Consider the following 20,017-nt stretch of genomic DNA (forward strand, 5'->3'; position numbering starts at 1 on the left):
CAAAGTGCATATACTATACATTCTCAAAGGGGCCATCACAAATAAGGACATAGGTGAAATAGAAGAGACACACAGAAGTTTCCCTTCTGCCAGTAGAAAGAATAGCCTGAAAAGTGTTGTACAATTTAAGGATAATTTATGGTATGCATTTTGGATGGGCCAGGAATATATTCCATGACTAATAAACAATGGCAAGCCCCACTGAGCTCACAACACTTTATGTGTCCTAGGAGAGCAAGTTTGATCATGATATCTGCATTCAGCAAATGCAAGCATCCCTCTTCAGGCAATCCTGCCAGCCAACAGCTTCCCATTAATGTCAAGTTTGTGACCCTCTGCCATATAAAAGACTTTGATGCACTGTTTGCATGAGCTAAATGATGCTCATTTTAACATGAAGGAGATGCTCCATTGCCTTTAATTAAAGACACATCACTGTGTTGTACCAGCTGAAAAAACATACAGGAATTCAGAGACAGGATCTCATGCTTTGAAATTTCTCTTCTAGGCTCCTTTCTTCGGGTTCACTAGTAATTATTTCCCCATCTGTGGATGACACCGCAAGCTATAAGTGCACTGTGACAAATGATGCTGGGGAGGATAGGAGAACCATCGATCTCACTGTCCAAGGTATCACAGCTTAGCAAGTAGAGAAAAAGGAATTATAGGTGGTTATTGTCATTATAGGTTCATGCCTCTAATTCCAGCTAGTAGAGAAGCAGAGACTGGGAGTATTGCAGTTTGTATCCAGCCTGAGAAAGTACAAACATAGAGTGGCGGCACACCGTATGTAATCCCACCTACATAAGTAACACAAATAGGAGGATTTCCATCCATGCTAGCCCTAGGCCAAAAGCATGAGCCCCTATCTGAAAAATAATCAAAAATAACTGAAGTAAAACGGCTGCTCATGTCATGGTTCGTGTGGTAGAGCACACTCCTAGCAAGAGTGAGGTCCTGAGTTTAAACTCCAATACCACCAAAAGGAAGGGAAAAGAAAGGAAGGAAAGGGGAGCAGAGGGAAAGGAAGGATCATAAAGGAGAAGAGAAATGAAATGAGAACAAAAAGAAGAGAAAGGAAAGATCAGAAAAGTCTTCAAATGCTTCACTTCATTATTCCACTACTTCATCCATGGATTTCCTTTTCTATTTACCTAGCATTCACTGCTAATGTAGTCAGTGTAGTGTAGTGTAGTGTAGTATAGTTTGGAAAAGTGTAAGTGTTGGGGAATGTTTACTGTTTCCTTTTTGTCCTTGCTATTGCTTTAGTTCCACCTTCCATAGCTGATGAGCCCACAGACTATTTGGTAACCAAACGGGCCCCAGCAGTAATTACCTGCACTGCTTCAGGTGTGCCATTTCCATCAATTCACTGGACCAAAAATGGTGTAAGACTGCTTCCCAGGGGAGATGGCTATCGGATTCTGTCCTCAGGTAAGACCAGGCTCAGTGATTCTTCACCTCCTGATTGCATGGGTTACTAATGAATAGTGGAACCTGACCTTTAATTCACCAGAGTAAAAATGACATATAGTTGGATCTCTAAACTTAAGTATCTGGTAAAAACAACAAACAAATATGTAATTAAGGAGGAAAGGAGAGTAGGGAAAATAATAAAAAATAGAAGAAGCAGTTGAAGAAGGGGGAGGAGGGAAAGAAAGGAGAGAAGAGGAAAGGGAAGTGTGAATAAAAGGAGGAGGAAAGTAAAGGGAAGGGGAAGAAGAAGTCAAGGAAAAGGAATAGGAGGAAGGGGAGGAAAATAGCTAATACTCATCTGAATGTAATGAGAATAACCACTGGCATATGTGTGTGTCTCTCATAAAGTTAAAATTTGGCAATTTGCTTCTTAATTGTAAGTCATACTTTTTCACTGGCCAAGTAAAATACTTAAAAACGTTTAGTACCTTAGACAGGCGATATGCTCTAGGAGGTTGTTGAAGCTGTAAATCTAAGGCAGGGTGCTTGGTTTCAATTTAGCGGCAAAGGTCAAATGCTGACTCTGTAATTGTCAATTTTTGATGGTCATGGGGACCATTATTGATACAGCAACATATGAAATTGAGGTGATAAAAATAATAAGCTACCTGAAAGTATTGGCAATTCATGCTCTGAAAACCTACCCAGCTCTGAGTAGGTACACTAGGGATGAACTAAAGCAGTAGCTGATATCCTGCTGTTTCCTGAGTATGAGCATATTATTCTAACAGAATATATATGTTCTAATAGAGAGGGGAAAAAGATGTATTTAGGCAAATTATTTTAATCGTCATGGGAACCTGGACAATTCAAATTATAAAACTAAGCTAAACCCCCTGCAACATAATCACAAGGTTTTATCCTATGAAAATGGCTTAGCATTTTCTCAAAATGTTAAGCAGCATTACCATAAACTCAACAACTCTAGTCCTGGGTGTTATGCAATAGGTGTGAAAGTAAATCTCTACACAATCACTTGTATGCGGATGAACATAAACACTCATTAGCAACAGTCAAAAAAGTACAAACAATACAAATGTCTACCAATCTATGAATGGATAAACAGCATGTGGTTATTTCTACAAAATAACATTCTATATGGACTGTGAGAAAAAGAAAGAAGAGGTGACACTGTTCAAAAAGAAACATACTCATTACCTGACTGATGTAATTGTAACCCTTCTGTATATCACCTTTACAATAAAAATTAATGCATTTTAAAAATACAAAATTTTAATAAAATTAAAAAAATAAATCAAATTCTATTTAGCAATGAAAAGGAACAAAATATTGACACATGATTAAACAAAGGAACTTCAGAAACATCATGCTCATAGAAATGTTGATCCAAAAACCACATTGTATATGACTCCTCCTGTAGGAAGTGTTTAGAAAAGACAAATCTACAGACAGGAAATAGCTTAATAATGGCCTAGCGTGTGGCTGGGGGTTTGGAGTGACTATAAATGATCACCAGCCTTCTTTGGTAGTAGAGGATGGAAATGTTCTAAAATTTGATTGTTCTGATAGATATTCAACTCTGAAAATACACTATAAATTACTAAATTATACATTTCAATGGGTAGTGTTTGTGGTATGTAAATTATGCACCAAGAAAGCTGTTATTAATAGTAAAATCAAGCTGTGCTCCTCACTTCAGGAAGTACAAATAATATAAAGAGTAAAATACAGTCAACCCTGCTGGGTGAAGAAAACACAAAAAATGAGAGCTATAATTTATTGCACTGTACATTAAATATTTTTTCTATTCAGGAACAATTGAAATATCAGCCACACAATTAAATCATGCAGGAAGATATACTTGTATTGCTAAGAATACAGCTGGCTCTGCACACCGACATGTGAGCCTTCATGTCCAAGGTATGGAAGGGTATTTACTCATGAAAACATTGATGGGTGGGTTAGGTTATAACTAAATAGTCAAGTTCTTGGCTAGTGTGTGAAGTCCAGTGTCTGATCCCAGGGAGGGAGGGGTGAAAGGAAAGAGAAAGGGAAAGAGGGAAAGAGGAAAGGAGAAATACGTCTGGACTTGTTGAGTTTGGGATTTGGTGTGGTTTAGTTGTACATTTGATTTTTTTTTCAAGTCAAATCTATGTTTTAAAGATGGCACTGTCTAGAATTATAAACCACAGTAGAATCTTAGGATATGAAAGGCTGGGAGTTATTCCTTTTTCTTCTGGGATTTTTATAATCTGTTCTTGTTTGTAATCTTCTGATACAGTTTTTCTAGGAAGGTACAAGGAATGTAATATGACCAAACTGTACTTTTCTCTTGAATAATCAAATCGCTAAGATTTAGAAACTGTATATATGGGTGGAGGAAAATCAAAAGGACAGTAGACTGCTGTGCCTTTAACTAGTGCTATTCTCTTTGTCTATTGGCTTTTTTAGAACCTCCAGTCATTCAGCCCCAGCCCAGTGAACTAGATGTCATTCTAAACAATCCTATTTTACTACCATGTGAAGCTACAGGGATACCCAGCCCTTTCATTGGTTGGCAAAAAGAAGGCATCAATGTGGTCTCCTCAGGTATCTACCACTGTTTCTATTGTTTAAAAGAAAAGCACAGCCCACTCAATGGCTTGCAGTTTAGAAGTCAGTATGATCTTTAAGTGAAAGTCATTCCCTTCACTCTGCTTTCTGTCACTATGATATAGGCAAAAATCATGCAGTTCTTCCCAGCGGCAGCCTGCAGATCACCAGAGCTGTTCGAGAGGACTCAGGCACTTACATGTGTGTGGCTCAGAACCCAGCTGGGACAGCCCTGGGCAAAATCAAGTTAAATGTCCAAGGTACCAGAATATTTCACAGCTTTGACTTCAACTCTCTGTGTCACGTGGATACTAAATATTTAAATCTCTGAAGTGATGATGTTGTATCTCCCTTACATTTCTCAACTTTCTTAGTTTGCATTATTCTACTTGTTTTTTCTCTCTCCTTTATAAAGAAGACAGTTTAATGCATTTCCTTTGTTCACATTGTCTAAGAATACTGAGGCGTCCATCCCACTTTTAACTTCTGTGAAACTTCACTTGATATAGAGGGGTCCCTTCCTTAGCTATATTTTAGCTCTTGATGATTTTACTTACCCAGAGCCAACCAGTCAACCATATTTCAGAAAATATGAAATGGAAACTTGTAGAAATAAACAACTCTGGAATTTTCAATGGTATACTCTAACAAATAGTAGGATAAAATGTCATCTGTAATGGGCAGCATCTCTGCCTTAGTAGCTCTCTTAGTTATCCAATCATCACAGCAGAACAGTGCTTCTGTTTACTCCTTCTTTACATTAATGATGGTCTCAAAGCATATAAATAATGATATTGGGGGCCAGGCACCATGGCTCATACCTATAATACCAGATTCAAGGGGGACAGACATTAGGAGGACCATGGATCAAGGATAGCTCAAACAAAAAGTTGGCACAGTGACATGGTCTCCACAATTTGTGGAGACTTTTGTCTAGACATCGTGACTACTTGGGATAAGGAGATGGCCCAAAGTCTGCTCTAGATAAAAAATGTTGAGACCCTGTCTCAAAACAACTGAAGCAAAACAAAAAAAGGAGGTTGGGGATGTGTCTCAGGTGGTAGAGCAACAATGAGCACAAGGTCCTGATTTCAACCCTCCAGTGCCACCATCATAAAAAGGAGGAGACATGTATCAAGTGGTACCCCTGGAAGTACAAGAAACAGGTGGAAAAACAGTAAGATGTACTGAGAGAAAACGAAACCCCCACACATTGATGTCACTTTTACCACAGCATTGATTTCCTTGTTCTGTTTTATTATTGTTTTTTTTTTTTTTTACTATTTTCTAAGTCCTAAGTTCAACATTATTATAGTTGCATATGTATAGAAAAAAACAAGAGCTGGTGCTCACACCTGAAATCCTAGCTACTCAGAAGGCTGAAATCTGAGGATCATGGATCAAAGCCAGCCAATGCAGGAAAGTCTTTGAGACTTATCTCCAATTAACCACCATAAAACTGGAAGTGGTAGAGCACTTGCCTTGAGCTGAAGAGTTGAGGGACAGCTCCCAGGCCCAGAGTTCAAGGCGGAAAGAAAGAAGAAAAAGAATCTGGGGCTTATGGTATCCCCAGATTCAGACATCCACTGGCATCTAACACTGTATGACCTATGGACAGTTGGAGCCATAGTAATCTGCTTTATTGTAGCACATATTTAAGGTGATTTTAAATTTTTTATTTAGTTTTTAAATTAAATTAAATTTTAATTAGCATACATGAATAGTAAGAACAAGTTTTATTGCAGTAATTCCATAGATGTGTACCATGCACATTATATTCTCACACTCCACCTCCTCACCTCATTTTTTTTAAAACATCTTGTCTCTACAATGTTTTGATATACTATGAAACACTGCATTGAAATATCTATTTTTTGAAAATAACCGCAATTTACCTACCTCCTTTTCAAATAGCATGGGGTTTCACTGTTCTGTGCATGAAGCACATGCGCACGCACGTGCACACACACACACACACACACACACACACACACACACACACACACACACACACACATACATTTATCTCCTCCAAGACAGTCCTCCTTTTAAATGTATGTGCTATCATTATTACTTTTGCCATCATTATTCTCTAAGGATGATCTCCAAGTCCATATACTTTCCTGCAAATGACATAATTTTTCTTTTCCTTTTTTTTTTTTTTTTTTTTTTGTTGGTCATGGGGCTTGAACTCTGGGCCTGGGTGCTGACCCTCAGCTCTTTAGCTCAAGGCTAGTGTTCTACCACTTGAGCCATGGTACCACTTCTGGTTTTCTGGTAGTTTATTGGATATAAGAGTCTCATGGCCTTTCCTGCCTGACTTTGAACAGCAATCCTTAGATCTCAGCCTCCTGAGTAGTTAGGATTATAGGCATGAACCACTGGTCCCCAGATTTTCTTTTCTTTTTAATTTTATTGAAGAGTTGATATACAGAGAGGTTTATAGTTACATGAAGCAGGTAATGAGTAATGAGTACAATTCTTTTTGAACCATGTCTCCCCTTTCCTTGTTATCTCCCAGTCTTTCCCCACCCACAGGATCTCTAGTTCATTTCTCACATAGTGTCTAGTGAGTATCACTGTTGTATTTGTTCATCCTTGTTCCACCTTTTGTGTGCCCTTTGTTGCCCTCCCAAACACAAACAAACAAACAAAATAAGACATGGAAAAGAAAACAAAATCAGCAACAATGGCAACTAAAACAATATTCCTTGTTTCATAGAATATTATTTCATATGATCATCTGCCTAGACTCAAAAAATTAAGCACTCCCCAAAATAAACCCTCAGAAACTCAACAACCCAATCAATAAATTGGCTAAAGATTAAAGAGAGACTTCTCAGAGGAAGGAAAAAGAATGCCTATAGGAACATGAAGAAGTCATAAACATCTCTGGCCATGAAAGAAATGTGAATCAAAACATCATTGAAATTCAACCTCACTCCAGTTAGAATGGTCATTATCATGAAAATTAATATCAAATGCTGCCAGGGATATGGCCAAAAGGGAACCATATTACATTGTTGTTATGAATGTAAACTTGTTCAACCACTCTGGAAAACAGTATAGAAGTTCACCAAAAGACTAAACATAGAGCTTCCCTATATCCCAGCAGTTCCACTTCTGTGCATTTACCCAAATCACCACAAACCAGCCCAGATTAAAGCCACCAGTACAACTATGTTCATTGCAGCATTGTTTATCATAGCCAAGATATGTAATCAACCTATATGTCCCTCAGTGGGCAAATGGATCAAGAAAATGTGGTATATATACATAATGGAATTCTGCTTATCCATCAGTAAGAATGATATTGTTCCATTCATAAGGAAATGGAAAGACTTGGAAAAAAATCATGTTAAATGAAGTAAGCTAGAGACAAAGGAACATAAGCTGCTTGGTTTCCCTCATTTGTTGTAACTAAAATGTTCCCATAAATCTACAAGTAAACACATTGAATGACTAAAGTAAATAAATAAATAAACACATACACACACAATGGGACATGATAAATTATGTAAGACTCTAGTCATTAACATACAATCGTAGTGGTGGAGAAAAGCCCAATAGCTATGTATAGATGATCATATAAAATATGAAGTGAACAGATTTTTCTTTATGGAAGAGTAATATTCCATGCATATGTGAATTTCATTATAGTGAGGTTTTATTCATAGTTGAATATATAAAGCTTACTTTCTTCCTGACCACAAATCCAGTTCCTTTGTGTTTTTCAACATCAATAACTGGATATATATTGTACATGACAGACATGTTCCTTCTCTTATGGCACTTACATTTTGATAGACAAGAAAAAGTAATGAATAAATACAAGGATGATAGATTCAGATACATGCTATCTGAACAAGAGACTGATCTGGTGAATAATGGAGATACATGGGGACTATTTTGGCTTATTGACTATTTAGGCCTTTCTGGAGGGAAGGAGCAAGAACAATGAACAAAGTTAGGCTTGAGTGTCCATGGAGAAAAGACACCATTTTTGCAGTGGCTCTGAGGAAAAAGTGGGAAAATGAAGTATGATTACATGGCTTGACAATGGGGAGAGAGATGAGACAAGTGGGCAGGACCAATGCATGGAGGGATGAGCACAGCAAAGCACATCCCATCCGCATCCTTCTCTATGCAATGGGAAGCCTTACAATGCTTTAACCAGAATTCTCATTTGGTTTTAGAAAGACCCCCTTTTGCTATATAACAGTTTGAAGAAAAGACAAGAGCTAGAAAAATGAAGAGTGTTATGGTTCAGGAGAGGAAGAAGGAGTGAGGAATGGGAGGTTAAGAGAAGACGATTCATTATGTTCCTTGGACTTCAGTTGTAACTACAAGTGAATGGTATTTCCAGGAAAGAATATGAGGGAAAGATCGAGTTTTGGAAAAACAAAACCACAATGTCTGTTTAATTCCGTTTAGTGCAGAATATTAGATAACCAAGTGGAGATGTCTAATAGAGAGTTGATTATGTACTGGAGCTCATGAAAAATACATAGTATAAAGTTGAAAAATATGCTGAGAAAGGATAGTGGGTCAAGTGATAGAGCATCTTCCTGGCAAGGAAAATACTCTAAATTCAAATTCTACTACCACCCCCCCATATGTACACACACACACACACACACACACACACACGCGCACACACACACACACACACACACACACACACACACACACACACACACACACACACACACACACACCTGAAAGTAATCAGTGTTAAAGTTAAACTCAGGATATCACCTAAGGATGTGATCAACTAAGGAAAAATACAGACAGAAAAGCTGGATAAGGAAAAGGTTCTGGGACAGACTATGTCTTAACAGTCTCATGAAAGAGAGGACACTGGAAAAGAATCCAAAGAATTCAAGTTGGGAAGTGGTGCTGTAGCTCAAGTGGTAGAGCGCTCGCCTTGAGCTGAAGAGCTGAGGGACAGCGCCCAGGCCCAGAGTTCAAGCCCCACAACCGCCAAAAAAAAAAAAGATAGACCAAAGAATTCAAGTTGATGCCCAGAGACATCCAAAAATATTCATTGGTTTCTATAATTTGATGATGAGAAAGAACTTATTTCCAGTTGCTAGTGCTTTCTTCATTAAATGATTTAGACTTTTGTTTTTGTTGCCTTTTTGTTTTTTGTGGTTTTTTGGCAACAAAAAGAGCCTCCAGCTCTTACTCAGCTTTCTTGCTCAAAGCTGGGACTATACTACTTGAGCCATGACTCCAGTCCTGTTTTTTTTCTGGTTAATTGGAAACAGTCTTGAAGACTTTTCTGCCCAGGCTGACTTTGAACCTCAGTCTTCCAGATCTCAGACTCTTTAGTAGCTAGGAGTACAGATGTGAGCCATTGATGCCAGGCAAAGGAAAATGTTGATGCTCCAAACAGGACAAACTCTAATGCTTTATAAAGATACAATAAAGGGAGGATTTTGTTTTTGCACAAATGTTCCTTTGCCCCAGCAGGACTGCAGTGTGTAGTCTGCATACTCATGATTCTCAAATGAGATTTGAATTCTCTTTTAGTTCCCCCAGTCATTAGAACTCATCCACAAGAATACATCATTGCTGTGGATCAACCCATCACACTCCCCTGCGAGGCAGATGGCCTACCACCACCGGACATTGTGTGGCACAAAGATGGGCACACCATTACAGAATCCATCCGCCAGCGCATCCTCAACTCGGGGGCTCTGCAGATAGCCTTTGCTCAGCTAGAGGATGCTGGGCAGTACACATGCATGGCAGCTAATGTGGCAGGTTCAAGCAGTGTAAGAACCAAGCTCACCATCCATGGTAGGTTGTCTAATGTTGCCACAGTAATGTAGCAAAATAAAAGGTCACCAAGAGCAAATTTGGCGGAAAAGAAAACTAATGAAAATCAATATCCAAAATGTGTGCAAAGAGAGAGAGTCATCGATCTTGTTTGTAAACCATATAACACAGGTGAAATTTCTTTTCTGTAGTGCTTTGTGTTATTCAAGATCTGGTGTGCACTTTGAGTACTTTATAATGTCTATGAATAGCCAGTTCATCCAGTCAACATTTTGTGTGGGACAAATTCAAAAATTAAAGCACCATAAAGGGGCTTTGGATGTGCACTTTGGCTTGTTTTATTGTTTTATTACAATAAGTAGAAGAAAGTCAAATGTGAGAACATCAAAGAGGCAAACAAAAAGATTTCTAACCCACTTGTAAATCATTTGGGCATAAAGTGAATTGAATGTCTTCCACAAAGTCGAGTACTTTAGAATTGCTATGATCAAAAATATCAATTGCATTCCTAGCAAAAGAAATCAATATCAAATGTCTTTTATATGTTAATTTTCAATGGAAATAATGATTATTTGAATTTAACCTCCTAAAGTCAATTTTTTGAATAACTATCTTTTCGAAATTCCTAGTACCACCTAGCATCCGAAATACAGAAATGCACTATGCAGTCAATGAGAACTCACAAGCTATTCTACCATGTGTGGCTGATGGAATCCCCACTCCAGCAATTCACTGGGAAAAAGACAATGTTCCTTTATCTAACTTGTTAGGAAAATACACTGCTCAGCCATATGGAGAACTCATTTTGGAAAATGTTGTGGTAAGTTTACCAAATGTAAATAGGTGCATAAGCCAGATGGTTAATTCATATTCCTTGTTTTTACTAATTTAATCTGAAAATATAGTCTATAATGATAAAAGAAAATACTCATATAAATGTATATCCAATTAAAAATTAGACATATATTTCATTTTAAGTCCCCACAAGGAGAATAGCATTTAGCAGATAGAAGGAACTAATGAATACCTTTTAAAACTGTTCATTTGATGTGTGTGTGTGTGTGTGTGTGTGTGTGTGTGTGTGTGTGTGTGTGTGTGTGTGTGTGTGTGTGTGTGTGTGTGTGTATCCTGGGGCATGAAATTAGGGCCTAAGCACTGTCTGAGCTTTCTCTCTCTCTCTCTCTCTCTCTCTCTCTCTCTCTCTCTCTCTCTCTCTCTCTCTCTCTCTCTCTCTCTCTCTCTTCTCTCTCTCTCTCTCTCTCTCTCTCTCTCTCTCTCTCTCTCTCTCTCTCTCTCTTTCTCTCTTTCTCTCTCTCTCTCTCTCTCTCTCTCTCAAGGCTAGCACAATACCACTTGAGCCATAGCTCCATTTTCAGCCTTTGGGTTATTAATTGGAGATAAGAATCTCATGGACTTTCTTGATCCAGCTGGCTTCAAACCACAATCATCAGTGCTCAGCCTCCTGAGTAATCCTAGCTACTGGTCATATCTCAGTCAAACAACTGGACCCTGGGATTTCCAAGTATATGGCACTGCGATAGGCTATGTCAGGCTCTTAGTCAGTTATGTCAGCTAACATTGTTCTTTCCACCAGAAAGGAAATTATATAGCCAAGCCACAGTAACCTATCCGTGTGTCGGTTGTATCCTAATATCAAAGACCTTAATGGTTAAAGAGTGGGAATCTTAGAATTGTTAAAATAAGAATAAATCCTTTTATTTGTTTAAACTGCTAAATATCTCTGGTGGGCATTACTCCTGTGTCCATGTACAAAAATCTTTTAGACTTTAAAGAATTAAAGGGGACAGAATTCAGTGGGACAATGAGTCAGGTACAGTAAGAGAATACCAATCCTCAGGTGTATCCTAAATATGAGGGGAGTGACATAAATAATATGTAATTGTATTGGCATATAACATATATGATCCATATTTTTAAATATTTCATTTCCATAACATCTTTTAAACTTAATTTGTCACAAGCTAAGATCTTAAAACCAGTTAAGTGGTGTGTGGTGAGGGGAATAAAACTTATGCTTATTTGCCTTTTTTTAAGACTACAACAAAAATTAGGTTGTATCTATAATGAATGGTGGTAAATTTTATGATGTATTTCTAATTCTTTGGTGCTTTGTTGACAAAGAATTTTAGTCTTAAATTTAGAAAAGAGAAATAAAGTCCATAATATATATTTTAATTCATCCAAAGCATTCAATCAATTAAACTCATATTTATTAATGGGTCAGGCACTGGAAATACCAGAAACAAAGGCCTGAAGATCCTAGCTCTTATGGAGTTTATTTCTAGAAGGAGATAGATAATTTAGGAAATATGCAATAAAAGTAGTATGCAACATGTACGATGTCACAAAAATGCATTGCAAAGTGGAATAAAAAGGATCTCTGGAGCTGGGGCAGGTTACAATTTTAAGTAAAATGATCATTGGGAAAGTGATAGTTTAGCCAAATCTAGGAGAGTGACCCAGCCAACAAAATATTCAAAGAAAAAGCAACCAAGGAAAGAAAATAAGCAGACCGAAAGAGTTTAAGTGGGAATAGGCCAGTTGGATTTGAGACTCAGGAGGCCAGTAAAAGCAAAGAAAGAGTATAAAATGAGATAGAAGGCAGAGCAAATGGCAGTCAGATCACATAGTCTTCTAGATCATTAGAACCATTTTGCCTTTTACTATTCCTAAAAGTCCGAGTCTATTGGCAATACTGTATTTCTGTAAGACCTCATTGGCTTTTATGATAAGAGTAGATGGTAGGGTGGCAAGGACAGAAGCAGGAAGACCTGTGGGAAGGCTGGAGGAATACAAATGCGAAATAATAGAACCACCAATAGAATGTTTCAGAGAAGGAGTCAGAAGTGGTAGGAGGCCACATATACTTTGAAGTTAGCATGTCCTAAAAGATTGCAAGTGGAATTTGAGAGGAAAAAGTAAAGGATGACTGAATGTCTGGTACCAAAGGCATGAATAATTGAGAGGATACAATAGCCATCATCTGAGAAATAAATAATAGCACAAAAACAATGATCTGTTCTATTAAGTCCAATTTCCATGCCACCCATAACCACTATATATCAGTTAACTCCAAAGGAGAACTGGAATGAGCTCAATGCAATTGGAGTTTGGAAATAAGATCTAGATACTGGTTGTCTTCATGATGTAAGTGGTCATATAAAGCCATGATGTTATAAAGGAACTTATATAGGTAACATGACATACAGGTTCCATGTAGATACAGATATATAGCAAGCAAGACTGAGCCTTCTCCTGCATCAACATTACATAGAGAAGCAGCAAATAGTATTTTGGCAGGAAACTCGAAGACCATACGGTCCAAGTGAAGGCAAAGTTTGAGAGTGTGGACTATTGCCAGTCAGACAAATAACAGTGATAAGAGTTGGCCACTGGGCTTAGCTAGTGAAACCCCAGAACTGTAGGTGATATTGCTATTATGCTTGTCATTTTTTCTGCTAATTTTGGTTGGTACCACATTACCCAAAAAGCCCACTAGATTGTCCAGATGCCTCTTAGCAGCCTTGGATTTAATGTTATTTTTGGTTTCTTACTTGTACATTGAAAAGTGATAGCATATTGGATAATTACTAGACTTTAGGGTTTATTTTTGTTGAAATCCTGTTGCTAGAAAATAGTTGTTATAGATCTGTAACATGTGGGATTATGATTTAACTCCTATGCATTTTGAATGTTTGAGGATGAATATGGTTAAAGTACTTTATTTGCATGTATGAACATAAACAGTGAAACCTGCTGAGACTGTTTTTTTCTCTGTAAATTTTTAAGAATATTATCTTTAAGTAGTTGGACAAAGGATTCAGTATTCAACAAATTGGAGCTGTTTTTTGTTTTGTTTTGTTGGTCATGGGGCTTGAACTCTGGGCTTGGGCGCTGTCCCTGTGCTCTTCAGCTCAAGGCCAGCACTCTACCGCTTGAGCCACAGCGCCACTTCCAGTTTTCTAGTGGTTTGTTAGAGATAAGAGTCTCACGGACTTTCCTCCCAGGGCTGGCTTTGAACCGTGATCCTCAGATCTCAGCCTCCTGAGTAGCTAGGATTACAGGCATTAGCCACCAGCGCCCGACTGGAACTGTTTTAAGATGGGGCAGAGGAGACAGGGGAGAGCTGTGCAGGGAGGGGCATTTGATCAGATCACATTGTATATGTGTGTGTGCAAATGACACTAAAGCCCTGTGCAACTCATGTATGCTAAGAAAAATACGTAACTTAAAAAGTAAATTATGCTCTTCAAAAGTAACCTAATGATTTAGCCGGGAGCTGGTGGCTCACACCTGTAATCCTAGCTACTCAGGAGGTTGAGATCTGAGGATCAAGGTTCAAAGCCAGCTGATGCAGGAAAGTCCGTGAGACTCTTATGTCCAATAAACCACCAGAAAACCGGAAATGGCGCTGTAGCTCAAGTGGTAGAGCGCTGGCCTTGAGCTGAAGAGCTGAGGGACAGCCCCCATGACCGACCAAAAATAAAAAAGAAAACCTAATGATTTGGCATTTAAAAGTGGAAATGTTATTATCTGTAGATAAGAGTGCGCCTTTGGGGAACAAGTTTTACAGTTTTATGTATTTTGTGTAATAAAATGTTAGATTCTGACATTTTGTGTACTGTGATTTTTATTTTTAACATTTTAGCCGGAAGATTCTGGGCTGTATACGTGTGTTGCTGGCAATGTGGCGGGAGAAGATACTCACACCATCACCCTGACTGTGCACGTTCTCCCCACATTCACCAAACTACCCGGAGATGTGTCCTTAAATAAAGGAGAGAGGCTGCGATTAAGCTGTAAGGCAACTGGTATTCCCTTGCCCAAGCTAACATGGACTTTCAATAACAATATCATCCCAGGTGAGTGATCTCACTCTTCAGAGATGAATCCTTGTACTCGTAGAGAAGTGGAGACCAACCTCTACTTTCCCTGATCATGAAGTACAAATGAAGAATTGGTGACTTTAAATATCATAAAACATGCTGCAGCTTGGATTTTACTCTCTACACACATACACACACACACACACACACACACACACACTCACACACACACACACAATGTTTATTATTTCTGCAGGAATAAGTGGATTACAGTTCTATATAGTGTGTGTTGTTAGAAGTTCTTTTCAAAATGTCCTCTCTCCATGAGAAGATAATAGTGTAAATGTAGGCAGCTATCCCCCCGAGCCTCTTTCATCATTGATAAATTGATAAAGGTGGCTACTGCTAAGGTCATGTAATATTACAGAAAATCCAAACTCTTCACTATATGAAACCAGTGCAAATCAATTGCACCTAATGTAGAAAAAAATTACTAGTCACTATGGATACTGCATGACAAATGTCTACTTACTCACTCGGCCTTGTCATCAGTGTAAAGGCACTAAATAGCAAGAAGTTGTCCTTTGCCAAAATTGAGTTCAGCTCTTTATTGACTGTCTTTCTAGAAAAGTGGTAATAAGACTGAGTGTTTTCTTTTGTAAAGATTTATGTTAATGACTGGAACTCATCAACTGTGTTATCACAGTAATGACTAAAGAAAAACAATGTCTAAAAATTCCAGTCTGTGTCTGAAGGCCAATGTAGTTTTTTAGTACCAATTTAGCTATTAAAACTTTTAAACCTTCATTTTCCACTTTGTACTCGGCATTGTCAATTTTTTGTTTTAATAAACAGGTAAAAAAACCTACAAAGTAAACAGACTACTTAACATAATTAGATTTAGGCTGCTCAAATTATAATTTTATTTGGTTTTAGTTAACTTTCACCATATCATGTTAACCTTACATTCTCCTCTGCCTTACTAAATACTTATGACATCACCATGTATGATTTATAAAGAGGTTTAAATTATTACAGGTTTGATCGTGTTGCTGCTATGACCTAACAAGCATGTATTTTCATGATTTGCCCTCTGACATGACAAGTCAATTGAATTATAACTAAAAAGGTGTTCATTTTATTGATGTAAATTGTTTTGGAGGGAAAGTACCAGTTAGATAAATGGAATGGAAAATGTCATGTTCCTGAATGAAGGATTTTTGAAACACAGAGAGACTATGAGCCTACTTTAGGTAGCACATTGAAATGAAAGATGTACTTTCAATCTAAAATAGTTTCTGAATGATGTTTGTTTGCTTTTTCTCTTCCTGTTCCCTTGGCTGTTTTTTTATTCTTCAAACAAGAGTTTGTAGACTAGCTAAGAGGGAGGATCAGAGGCAAAGGCTGTGTCTTGATGAGATCCTTTGGTTCCATTGCTGACCAACTCATAAATCTAACCTGTAAAATACTGCACTGCCCTGGATTTTTTCAAGGTCACTGAGAGGCATTCAGGCATTCGTGTTGTTTCCTAACTTGTTTCTCCTCAGCCCACTTTGATGGTGCAAGTGGACACAGCGAACTTGTTATTGAAAAAGTGTCAAAGGAGGATTCGGGTACCTACGTGTGCACTGCCCAGAACAGCGTGGGCTTTGTGAAAGCAATCGGGTTTGTTTATGTGAAAGGTAGGTAAGAGTGTTTTCTTTTCGCACCTGTAATTTGATTTATAATGAGAGGGTTGGGTTTTATTTCCTTATTATGTAGTAATACAATATAACTTTAATTTATGAGGTCATTTAGGCCAATTTCACAAATGTATTCATTCATGAGTGGGGGGAAAAAACAACCACCATGAGCATTTAACTCAAAAGTAAGAAAGAAGTAAATGAAGAGATCATTTCTCATGAAATGGTCCCCTAGAGAACTGAAGTTGACCAAATCATCGGGTGGTTTAGGAGGAGACATGCATTCTGAAAAAAATCTGTGAAGGTTTAAAATGACTCTTCTCCTGCTTTACACAATTATCTTTCTTTTTAAAATGACCTTTAAGTAGTTCTGCAAAGGTACTTCAATTCAACATATCAGTTTATGAGCACAATGCATCTTGATCAAAGCTACTCCTTCCATAATTCTCCCTCATTTATTCCCACCCCACCTATCCCTTCAAGCTACCTGGTTCCATTCTCACAGGTGTGCATTGGGTATTATGATTTCATTTGCCCAATATTCCTTTCCCTCACTCATCTGCCCTCCCTCTATCCCCCTATGCCCTACCCACCTTAGACAAAACATATTTCAGTCTCCTGGGATTCATTTTGTTAAACAACTACTTAAAGGAGTTACACCATTGGAATCCTCCTCCCCGCCCCCCCCCGTGTATACCCTACTTTAGTTTTTTTGTGTACACATGCCTAAGGCCCTGAATATGTTTTCACTGGGGTCAAAATTCACCAAGAAATTATCAATAGCACCTGCTTTCACTTTGTACCTGTCCTGATACTTTCCAGAACCTCCAGTCTTCAAAGGTGACGACCCCTCTAACTGGATTGAACCACTTGGTGGTAATGCAGTCTTGAACTGTGAGGTGAAAGGTGAGCCTGCCCCAACTATTCAATGGAGCAGAAGAGGGGTGGATATTGAGATCAGCCACAGAATCCGACAACTGGGCAATGGCTCCCTGGCCATCTATGGCACTGTGGTAAGTCACTCTGGAATTTTGGATGTACCCTTAAATTCTCACAGTCACTGGCCCAATACACCTTCCATAAATGAGAAAATGTTCTCTTCCACTCCTCAAAATTTTACTTTAAATGGTGTACAAGAAACTTTGAAAAGTACATATGAATGGAGTTCAAGGAGATGCTTCACACATGTACACATTATGAAATATTTAAATCAGGTTAAACATATTGATCTCTTTAAGCAGTTATCAGTTCTTTATGGTGAAACATTCAAAATCCTTTTTTGCAATATGTAGCACATAATTTTTATTTATTCACCCTGCTGAATGCACTAGACTTTTTTTTTTACTTCTAACTATAATTAAGTATCTATTGGTCACCATTTTCTTATTCTTCTCCCTGCTCCTCCCTTCTCTCTCTTATATAAAACCAGTACTGTAGATTCTACACACAAATGACATCCTGCAGTGGTGCTCTTTCTGCACCTGGCTTATTTCAAATTACTTCTAGATCCTACAAGATTTCATCCTTCATTATGGCTGAATAGTATTCCTTTGTGTATAGCCCATTTACTCTATCTGTTAGCCAATAAAGTTCTTTTAAAAACTACAACTAAAACAACAGTGGAAATTGGTATTTTGGGCACTTTCAAGTAAATACCACAATTAAGATAATTTTGCTGCCTATTTTCTTATCCTTGTCCTATTATTTAACAATAGGAGATAACCTCTATAGATCCATTTTAGAACAAAGAAAATGAATTATGTATACTATTTCAAATACAAATAAATTTCATCAGTAAACTGATGATTATATTTAGACTTTCCAAAAGGTTTCATATTTCAGAAATAGGATTTTTTTCACCTTGAATTATCTTCACTAAAATACGTCTGATTAATTTGTAAAAATACTTAGTGAGCTTTGTTTGGGCTTTCATTGTATAAATAGTTAAAATAATAAACAAAATATATTATCTAATCTCCTGCTTCATTCTCAAATGTTTATTCTCCTTAATTTTACTTCAACATTAGCTATTGTCAATCATTCATGTTGAGGTTATTTCTAGTCATAGTTGTGGTCATATCAAGTTGTCTCAGGCTTCTCATTGCCCAGGCCTTGAGTTCAAGCCCTTGTACTGGCATTCAAAGAAAAAAGACTCAATAGTTGTTCATTTGCACTGACTGACCATTTCAATGATATTTAGGACATCCTGAATAATACCATTGACATTGTTTTTTAGTAAGGTATCTTTAAGAGGTGGTCATAAAACAATGTTATTCTTGCTTTGATTTTCTACAAATTATTACTCTTGGTAAAAAAAAAAAAGGTAAGTTTGGAATTTCTTTCTTGATCCTTCTATTCCTCCTCTTTTTAAAAAACTAGTTATGAGGTTTCACCTATTAGGTTTGACTATTTCTATGAAAATGATTTCTCAAAGACAACATTGTAAACCAACATTGATAAAAAAAATACTGGGATTTTCCCCTCTTATAGATTCATTTTATGGAAATGCTTGTTTCCATAGAACGAAGATGCTGGAGACTACACATGTGTAGCTACCAATGACGCTGGAGCAGTGGAACGCAGCATGAGCCTCACACTGCAAAGTAAGCTCCTGGTGGAACCCATGTGAAACTTTATGCCACGGTGCCTAATGGAGAGTACTTACTTCCTTTAGCTTTGCAGAAGTGCAGTAGTGGTACTGTTCACAGTAGGTCTCATTTAGTTTTCTGTTAAAGGGCTGTCATCACATATGACCAGATAAGCTGAAGTTAAGCAAAATGAAAAAGATAGGGACACAAGTGGTTTTTTTCTTTCTTGCTATTGTTTCTAATGTATTTATAAGGTACCATGTGATTTTTTGTTGCTTTATATGTTCCTCCCCCATGGTATAACCCCTGTTTTCACTGTATTTAATGTTGGTATAATTTGGGGAGGGGAAGGGAAAAAACAAAATGTTTAAATAGGGATACAGGTGGACCCATTGCAACAATGAGATGTAGAAGACACTATGTTGAAAAACTAACTTTACAATTTAGGTGGGAGGGGGCAGTGTAGTCGTGGAGATGGGAAGGAAGGGATGGTGGAGGAAAAGCAAAGAAGGAGGCAACAATGCTTGATAAGAAATGTACGCATTACCTTGCTCATGTAACTGTAACCCCTCTGTACAGTATTTTTACAATTAAAAAACTTATTTAAAAAACTGACACATTTTCTACAGGTCCTTCTTTCTACTTTATCTAACATGCATAGTATAAAATTACAGTTGACTACTGGGGAAGTCTTTGTTTAATAACATGTTTAGTAGAGTTGACCACAGTTCTTGCAGCATGCATAGGAAGATGTCATTTCATTCTAAGCCTACTGAGAAACTAGGAGTACAGACATAAGCCACAGGCACCAGCCTTCTTGATAATTTTAAATGTCTTCCTTTTTCCTTCCATTTCCAGCGGCATGCTTTTTTGATATATTCCAAATTAGCATACATGTACCTTTTCTACACATATGTTCAAGTACAAGTAAATAGTTACTTGTCTAATTTACCAGTGTGCTAGAAGCTCTTAGAGACTGGGAATATCTGTTATCCCTGTACACTAGTAGAACAATGCTGGAAAATAACAGGCTCTCAATGCATGTCTGTTGAATAAAAGAAGACCCATGATGAGTTCTTAGTGAATC

General features: G+C 37.6%; 1 protein-coding gene across 1 annotated transcript in view; it reads left to right on the plus strand.

Annotated features, from left to right (window-relative positions):
- Positions 1-20,017, plus strand: part of Hmcn1 (hemicentin 1) — a 438,323-nt gene that overhangs the window by 366,812 nt on the left and 51,494 nt on the right. The window contains exons 76-86 of the mRNA XM_070034238.1: positions 509-630; positions 1,270-1,434; positions 3,250-3,357; positions 3,889-4,026; positions 4,155-4,289; positions 9,565-9,834; positions 10,443-10,633; positions 14,483-14,696; positions 16,208-16,342; positions 17,165-17,355; positions 18,864-18,945. Coding sequence (XP_069890339.1) covers positions 509-630; positions 1,270-1,434; positions 3,250-3,357; positions 3,889-4,026; positions 4,155-4,289; positions 9,565-9,834; positions 10,443-10,633; positions 14,483-14,696; positions 16,208-16,342; positions 17,165-17,355; positions 18,864-18,945 — 1,751 coding nt within the window. The remainder of the gene's footprint in view (positions 1-508; positions 631-1,269; positions 1,435-3,249; positions 3,358-3,888; positions 4,027-4,154; positions 4,290-9,564; positions 9,835-10,442; positions 10,634-14,482; positions 14,697-16,207; positions 16,343-17,164; positions 17,356-18,863; positions 18,946-20,017) is intronic.

The sequence above is a fragment of the Dipodomys merriami genome, unplaced genomic scaffold (genome assembly GCF_024711535.1).
Source record: "Dipodomys merriami isolate MVZ:Mamm:240054 unplaced genomic scaffold, mDipMer1.0.p SCAF_24, whole genome shotgun sequence".
Classification (NCBI taxonomy): Eukaryota; Metazoa; Chordata; class Mammalia; order Rodentia; family Heteromyidae; genus Dipodomys; species Dipodomys merriami.